Source organism: Bison bison, unplaced genomic scaffold, assembly GCF_000754665.1.
Source record: "Bison bison bison isolate TAMUID 2011002044 unplaced genomic scaffold, Bison_UMD1.0 scf7180017864374, whole genome shotgun sequence".
Taxonomy (NCBI): domain Eukaryota; kingdom Metazoa; phylum Chordata; class Mammalia; order Artiodactyla; family Bovidae; genus Bison; species Bison bison.
Window position 1 is genome coordinate 25319 of NW_011494946.1, and position 9260 is coordinate 34578.

Below are 9260 nucleotides of genomic sequence, written 5' to 3' on the forward strand. Positions count from 1 at the left end.
ACACTAATAGGTCAGGGTTAGTATGTTTGCATATGTAGATAAAGGAGGCCTAGTCCTGAGAGTCCGTTCATGGGGTAAACCATCACTGTGTTAGACTGGACCTCTTAGTATATTTAAGTGTTGCCTGTATACAGTCTATTTTAAACAGGGAATTTATATGCCTGGACATTTATAACAGGAAGTGGCATACACAGAATTATGTGCTGCAGGTTTACTGCCTCAAGTTTGCCTTGACGATTGCTTTGTTGACCGCCTCTTTCACACCTTTGTTCCTCAAACTGTAGATCATGGGGTTCAGCATGGGAATCACTGTGGGGTAAAACACGGCCACCATCTTCCCCTGCTCCACAGACTCTTCAGTGGGCCTCCTGAGATACATGAAGAGGAGAGCCCCATAAAACATGGCAACAGCTGTCAGGTGGGACCCACACGTGGAGAATGCCTTCCTCCTGCCATCGGCAGAGCACATGTGCAGCACGGCCGCTATGATGAGGGTATAGGAAACGAGAACCACTGAGAGGGAATATGTGAAATTCATCCCAGCAATAACAATCATGGTGCATTCTTTAATGTGGACCCCTCCACAGGCAATCTTGATAAGAGCAGGGTCAGCACAATAGAAGTGGTTGATTTCAAAGTTTCCACAGAAGTACAGGCCATATGTCCACAGTGTGCAGATTAGGCTGACAGAGAACCCATAGATGTATGTCACTGAGATGAGACAAGCACAGACAGTCCTGGACATTTTACTGCCATGAAGCAGAGGGTTGCAGATGGCCATATAGTGATCAAAGGCCATCACAGCCAAGATATATACTTCCACATGGACAAGGGCTCTGAAGAAGTAACACTGCACCAAACACCCCACATAGGAAATGGGTTTTGTCTGATAGTAAGTTTTCCAGCATCTTCAGAGTGACATTGGAAGAGAACCACACATCCACAAAAGACGAATGACTCAAGAAAAAGTACATGGAGCTCTGAAGCTGGAGGCTGATGCTGATCAAAATAATCATACCAATGTTCCCTATCAGACTGATCATGTACACTACTAGAAACACCACAATAAAGAGACCTTGAAGCTCCTGACGACTGGTCAACCCCAGAAGAACAAATTCTGTCACATCTGTGAAATTTGGCATTGCCTTCACTTAGACCCAGTCTGCAGTGCCTATGGACAAATTAAAAGAAATGAATGGGTTTATTTTATTCTTGAAAATTTTGAGTCATGCTCATCAGTATTCTAGTTCAAATAATATAAAAATCAATGTAGACTTTGTACAAAGTTTAATATAAGAGTATATAATCACATTTATTTCCTTTAATAGGCCTTATAGGTAATTATTACAATATTTATTAGTTTCTTAACTCTAAAACAGACAATTACATTCACATACTACTAGTATTAGACACTTATTTTTGCTAAATTATTTCAGTGATGCTAACATCATAGATTGCTAACAGAAGTAAAGCTAGACTGAGAGTCATCAGAGAATGACCAAATCCATTTCAACATATTGTCTTATAGGAAATGACTTGAGACTCCAAATGTAAATATTCAATAAGGTCAGACAACCACTTTGTGCTGAACAGGGAAGTAATAAGAGTGAATCACTGAAATGCCATTGAATACTATTTGTGTGTATGATGGTTGCCTCTCATTGCCTATACTAATACAAATGCACATGTAATATTAACTTATTTCCCTATGACTTGGAAGATATCCTTTTTTAAAAATGTATTTGTTTGTTTATTTTTGGCTGCGCTTGGGCTCCTCTTGGTTGGCGTGTGTGGGCTTCTCACTGCAGTGGCTTCTCCTGTTGTGGCGCACTGACTCCAGGTGAGCAGGCTTAAATAGCGGTGGCTCACAGGTTCTAGAGCGCAGGCTCAGTAGTCATGGCCCTCGGGCTTAGCTGCTCCATGGCATGTGGAAGCTTCCTCCAACCAGGGATTGAACTTATGTCCCCTACATTGGTAGGCATGTTCTTACCCACTGAGCCACGAGTCCAGAAGATATCTTCTTACCCTCACAGTTTTACGGGAGGATCGTCTTAACCTTGGTCTTACAGTCTCGTCATTGACATACTTTTCTACACTATGCCCGCATATGATGTAAAAAGCTTTCAACTTATGAAAATCCTAGTCATGTTTTATTTTATTTAGCTATATATTTCACTTGCCTGATTACTGCTGCTTGCAGGATGAGGTAAGCGGTATTTAACAACACAGACTGTATCAGTTTAACAGTTATCTCAGAAAAGTAAACCGCAAGTGGATCAATCACCATACCAAAATTATATCAATAGATAAATTCTATATATGTATAAAATAAAATTCAGGTGCCATGCTCTTAAAATTATTGTCTTATTTCAGATTCTACTTCTTTTCAGCAATAATCCATTATATGTCTAATGATTTATTTTCAAATTCAATGTCATTACAATTAAAATGTCCACAAGGAATGTTTTCTCTGTTCAATACACTTCCCCAGATAAGTCTTCTGAGAAGTAAACTGCTCTGAGTACTTAGGGATGCATCTGTAGGATTAACATCATCTCAGGAATTTAAGATCCCCATAATAACATTGCTTGAAGGGAATATTATGACATAAAATGGGCTATAGATATAACTGCTTATAATAATTCATTTACAAACATCAAAACCAGTGTTATGTCAAATATATTTGCTATATTTATTATTTATTACATTATATCTAGTAGTAGTCTAAGTTTTTTAATATGAAACTGAACAAGCTACACGAGAGTTTGGTTTGCATCATAATTGATTCTTTTTGAAAAGGAGTGAATGAAAAATACAGAAATGAGACAATTTAGGAAATGGAACTACTGTGAGACAAAAACTGAGCATGCTGATAAACACAGAAATAAGAAGAAGCAGGATGCACACAGAGTGGTCAAAGATCTCTTTGAGGATGTGACTTTTCAGTTACGGGCAAGTAGCCAGTTATGTAAAAATATTGAGGAAAAAGAAAATGAAAATACAAAAAGTTGGAAGAGGAACTATTTTTTAAAATGTATAAACTCTATGATTGTATCATGGCTCCCTCCAACTAGTAGCAACTCACAATTTGGAAGTTGATTAATCTCTGTAAACAATTTTCCTACCCCTGAAATTATTCATATGGGAATTAAATACACCATAGAGAAAATGATTTGGGCACATAACAGTCACTGATATTTCAGTTCTGGTCTGGGTTCACCTGTACCCTATATTTTCATGATCATAGATATTCTGGTTTCTAAGTGTGGATAAACTAAGCCAGATGAGAGTTACTGATTTTGACTGGGAGATAGAGCTAAGACCAAGAATTTTCATACATAAAAACTCTTGCCTCTGTTTGGTGAACCCATAATTACCTAATTAACAGTTTGATTTGGATTATTGGTACAACTAATTATAAGAGGATGAGATGGTTAGATAGCATCACCAACTCAGACATGAGTCTGAGCAAACTCTAGGAGATAGTGAAGGACAGAGGAGCCTGGCATGCTGTAGTCCACGGAGTCTCAAATAGCCAAATATGACTTAGTGACTGAACAACACCAGCAACTAAATATATATAAAAAATCATCAAGGCACCTAAGAATAATAAAGTAATACTACTTCTCCAATTTCTCTTCCTGTGTGATACGTGGGTTTTCTTCCACTTTTCATAATCATTAGCTCTGTGATAGTAGAGTTTGTCTCATTCATTTTAGAACACTTCAAACCGACTACATTAGTTATATATTGTAGACATTCGGGGATATTCACACGTGATTTTTAAGCATCCTGATCTCCAGATCAGCTTTGTAGAATGCATTACTGTGTCCATAACTAGTAAAATCTCTATTAAAAACCTGCTCTAGTGGCAGCAGTCTCAGTTTTAAGGTGAGATAACAGCTACCTTTTGTTGACTCCTTACATGATCTTTTATAAATAAAGGTCCCATGAGAGAGGCTCTAATTAGCATAGCTTTCTGAAAAATGAGAAAACTGACTCACTGACAGACCTGAGGCTCTCCTTGGATCAGACATCTGCAAACTGGCCAGATGGAAATGCAAACCAATTAACTGAACTCTAGGGGTACACTCAATAACTTTATACCACTACTGCCTCTGATAACTTTTTCTAATATTCTTTTTCTCTACGTTTAATATGTAGTTTGATTATTGTCCAAAAAAGGGGGAAAGTTGTCCTTTTGATAATTCACGCTTGATGAACCAGAAGAGCTTGACATGGCCATGGAGCCTGAAAAACAGGGTTCTTGGACCAGCACTATCTATGCTCTCAAGGTCAGGTGATCCCACAGTCCCAGGGCCAGATGACCGAAGAAACTTCTCATGGACAGCCACTTTATTAGATAGCTGTGCATCATCTTTTAAAGCAATTAAGCATATAGAATGTATAATTTAGAAATTTAAAATATCACTTTCATTAACTTTTCAGGAATTTTATACACACACACGATACAGCAACAGTATAATTATTTCTTCAATATAGTGAAAGATAGGCAAGCGTGGCATGCTACAGTCCATGGGATGGCAAAGAGTAGGACACAACTGAGTGACTGAACTGGGAATATCAATCATTCCCAGTGACACCATACTTTCAATTCCATTCAGATACATTTTAAAACACAATGTGAAATCACTGGTCTTTGTAGAGAAGACATAAAGGCAAAACCTAAAGAGCAAAAGTTCTTGTAAGTCCCTATGGCAGCAAGATATTCTAATGAATTTTTATATCAACTAATAATATAAACAGTAATATTTCCCAAGTATATAATTCCCAACAATAAAACACTGATAACAAATAGGTCCACAAGTAAGGTCTTAGTCTCTTCTTCAAAAAAGGGCTAAAAACTAAAGATGTGACTGCATTAATCTCTATTGCAAAAACTATCAAATTTGCAGACCTACCTTCAGCAGCAACAAAAAAACAATGACAATTCCTCACTATTTATAATAGAATCTTGAACACTGCACACATTGAGAGCATCTCCCCAAGGAACTATCCAGATAATGATGAAACACATTATAATTAAAATTATAGAAACATCTCAGGAGTAAGGTAAGTTAAGGAGGGTTAATCAGAAGAATGTCTTCTGATAATATTATGTGACCAGTATCCTTAATGTCATGGGTATAATCTCTCCCATCTTCACATGGTATAATATCTGCCTCAGGAAAGCATCTTGCACCTCAGGAAAGCATTCTTGGTTTGCATTATACAATGTTGCTCAGTCACCTTCTTTTCTACTGTGCTTTAGTTCTAATAAGCATCATCTTTCAGGCCAAACACAGCAATGCACACCCTATGCATCTCATGGCTGTTGAAGAGATCCCAGGTGCCTCCAAAGTACAGATCACAGAGAAACATCTAGGGAGAATGAGTACAAGTAGAGGTCATTAGTGGAGAAGTTGATTGTAGTAGAACAATTTATCAGTGAACTCTTTTCAGGCTCTTTTTGGAGTCAGTAGAGCATCAACTTCGATGTCAGTTAGATCGGAAATAAAATCTTCACTCTGCACCATAATTAACTGCCTGTCTTTGGAAAAGTAAGGATTCTCAGTTGCAAAGTTCATCTGTAGAAAAAGGAAAGTGCTGTCTCACAGTGAGGTATGCGGATCGCAGACAACATTGGGAAATTCTTAGCACAATGCCTGTCTCTGATGAGGCAGTCAAAAAATTGAAATGAGCCATGAATTTTCACCTATCAACAGTTCACAAGATCTCACCACCTATTTGTGATTGTGATCAGTATTATTTCTGTGTTGAAGGGTAAAATATTAAAAAAAAAAAAAAAACTGTGTAAAATAATTCTGAGGTTCAGTTTCTCCACAAAATATGGATAGTAGGGGCTTCCCTGGTGGCTCAGACTGAAAAGAGTCTCCCTGTAATGCAGGAGACCCAGGTTTGACCCCTGAGTCCTGAAGATCCTCTGGAAAAAGGAATGGCTATCCACTCCAGTATTCTTGGTGCTTCTCTGGTGGCTCAGACATTAAAGATAGCTAGCAGATTAAAGAATCTGAATGGAAACAATGATTGTTCATTAACTCCCATTTGTACTACCCTCAATTTTGATGGAAAATCATGGACAGAATAACACTCAGGCAAAGTTTTCCTCTTCAGTGCCCAAGGATCCCAGACTCTTCCTTAGTTCCTTCTCACCTTTTATGGAGAAGCTACATAAGGCAAACTCATTGGCACCAGATTATTATAACTTGCACTCCACCGAGAAAAAGGGAATTTAAAACAAGAAAGCATTGTGTGTGTGAGTGTGTCTGTGTGTGTGTGTGTGTGTGTGTGTGTTAAAGAGGAAGAGAGCAAGGAAGAGAGTCAAGGTTAAATACATTTTATACTAGAGATGCTGCTGCTAAGTCGCTTCAGTCGTGTCTGACTCTGTGCGACCACAGAGACGGCAGCCCACCAGGCTCCCCTGTCCCTGGGATTCTCCAGGCAAGAACACTGGAGTGGGTTGCCATTTCCTTCTCCAGTGCATGAAAGTGAAAAGTGAAAGTGAAGTCATTCAGTTGTGTCCGACCCTCAGTGACCCCATGGACTGCAGCCTTTCAGGCTCTTTCTTCCATGGGGTTTTCCAGGCAAGAGTACTGGAGTGGGGTGCCATTGCTTAACTATAAAAAAATTGATAGATATATAAATAAATGTATGAATGAGATCCATTTTTTAAAGTGCTTTACAGAACTATCCTGAATTTTCTGCAAATAGCAAAATTGCTTTAAATTCTCCAAAAGAATCAAGATTTGGGGAGATTATGAGCCAGAAGTGATCTTGGAGGTCAGATACTTCATCCTAAAAATTAACTGCATGAATGACACAAAATGAGTGGTTCAAGGTCACCCACAAATTATTTTGAAAATTGGAAACTAAAACCAGGAACATGACTTAACCAAGAACCTTGACATCATCATTCTTCATGCAACACTGAAACAAATCTCAAAAGAGTAGAGAAAGTGGTTCACTTAAAAAAAAAGAGGTGACAAATATTATCCAAATCCACTTGCCAAATTCACTTGCTAAATTCAGACTTAAATTGGAGAAAGTAGGGACAACCACTAGACCATTCAGCTATGACCTAAGTCAAATCCCTTACAATCATACAGGGGAAGCGACAAATAGATTCAAGGGATTAGATCTGATAGACAGATTGCCTAAAGAAGTATGCACGGAGGTTCATGACATTGTACAGAAGGCAGGGATCAAGATGATACCCAAGAAAAAGAAGTGCAAACACACAAAATGGTTGTTTGAGAAGGCCTCACACATAGCTGAGAAAAGAAGAGAAGTGAAAATCAAAGGAGAAAAGGAAAGATATACCCATTCAAATGCAGAGTTCCAAACAATAGCAAGGAGAGATAAGAAAACCTTCCTCGGTGATCAGAAAAAAAAAGCCTTCCTCAGCAAAGAAATAGAGGAAAAAATAGAATGGGAAAGACTAGAGATCACTTCAAGAAAATTAGAGATACCAAGAAAATATTTCATGCAAAGAGGAGCACAATAAAGGACAGAAGTGGTATGGATCTAACAGAAGTAGAAGATATTGAGAAGAGATGGCAAGAATACACAGAAGAGCCGCACAAAAAAGATCTTCACGACCCAGATAACCACGATGGTGTGCTCCCTCATCTAGAGCCAGACATCCTGGAAGGCAAAGTCAAGTGGGCCTTAGGAAGCATCACTGCAAACAAAGCTAGTGGAGGTGATGGAATTCCAGTTGAGCTATTTCAAATCGTAAAAGATGATGCTGTGAAAGTGCTGCACTCAGTATGCCAGCAAATTTGGAAAACTCAGCAGTGGCCACGGGACTGGAAAATGTCAGTTTTCATTCCAATCACAAAGAAAGGCAATGCCTAAGAATGCTCAAACTACCGCACAATTGCACTCATCTCATATGCGAGTTAAGTAATGTTCAAAATTCTCCAAGCCAGGCTTCAGCAATACATGAGCCATGAACTTCCAGATGTTCAAGTTGGTTTTAGAAAAGACAGAGGAACCAGAGATCAAATTGCCAACATCCGTTGGAAAAACATTGAAAAAACAAGAGAGTTCCAGAAAAAAACATCTATTTCTGCTTTAATGACTATCCCAAAGCCTTTGACTGTGTGGATCACAATAAACTGTGGAAAATTCTGAAAGAGATGGGAATACCAGACCACTTGACCTGCCTCTTGAGAAATCTATATGTAGGTCAGAAAGCAACAGTTAGAACAACAGTCTGGTTCCAAATCGGGAAAGGAGTCTGTCAAGGCTATATCTTGTCACCCTGCTTATTTAACTTATATGTAGAGTACATCATGAGAAACACTGGGCTGGATGAAGCACAAGCTGGAATCAAGATTGCTGGAAGGAATATCAACATCCTCAGATATGCAAATGATACCACCCTCACGGCAGAAAGTGAAGAAGAACTAAAGAGCCTCTTGATGAAAGTGAAAGAGGAGAGTGAGAAGATTGGCTTAAAGCTCAACATTCAGAAAACTAAGGTCATGTCATCTGGTCCCATCACTTCATAGCAAAAAGATGGGGAAACAGTAGAAAAAGTGATAGACTTTATTTTGGGGGCTCCAGAATCACTGCAGATGGTGACTGCAGCCATGAAATTACCCTTTGGAAGGAAAGTTATTACCAACCTAGACAGCATATTAAAAAGCAGAGACATTACTTTTCCAGCAAATGTCCATCTAGTCAAGGCTATCATTTTTCCAGTAGTTATATATGGATGTGAGAGTTGGACTATAAAGAAAGCTGAGCACTGAAGAATTGTTGCTTTTTAACTGTGGTGTTGGAGAAGACTCTTGAAAGTCCCTTGGACTGCAAGGAGATCCAACCAGTCCATCCTAAAGGAAATCAATCCTGAATATTCATTGGAAAGGCTAATGTTGAAGCGGAAACTCCAATACTTTGGCCACCTGATGAGAAGAACTGACTCATTTGAAAAGACCCTGATGCTGGGAAAGATCGAAGGTGGGAGGAGAAGGGGATGACAGAGGATGAAATGGTTGGATGGCATCACCAACATCAGTGGACATGAGTTTGAGTAAAGTCCAGGAGTTGGTGATGAACACGGAGGCCTGACGTGCTGCAGTCCATGGGTTGCAAAGTGTCAGCCACGACTGAATGACTGAACTGAACTGAGTAGAATTTACTGGTAAAAACATGGGCTATGGAGTCAACTTGTTGAATTCCCATTCTGGCTTTAACAATTTTGATCCATGCACTCTGGACAATGTTTCTTA

The 9260-nt window shown here is 38.9% G+C and overlaps 1 protein-coding gene across 1 annotated transcript; it reads right to left on the reverse strand.

Annotated features, from left to right (window-relative positions):
* Positions 1-211: 211 nt before the first annotated feature.
* Positions 212-1142, reverse strand: LOC105000720 (olfactory receptor 5M9-like). Its single transcript, XM_010856704.1, is given in 2 exon segments — positions 212-884; positions 886-1142. Coding segments are annotated over 2 exon segments (930 nt in total).
* Between the last annotated feature and the right edge of the window lie 8118 nt (positions 1143-9260).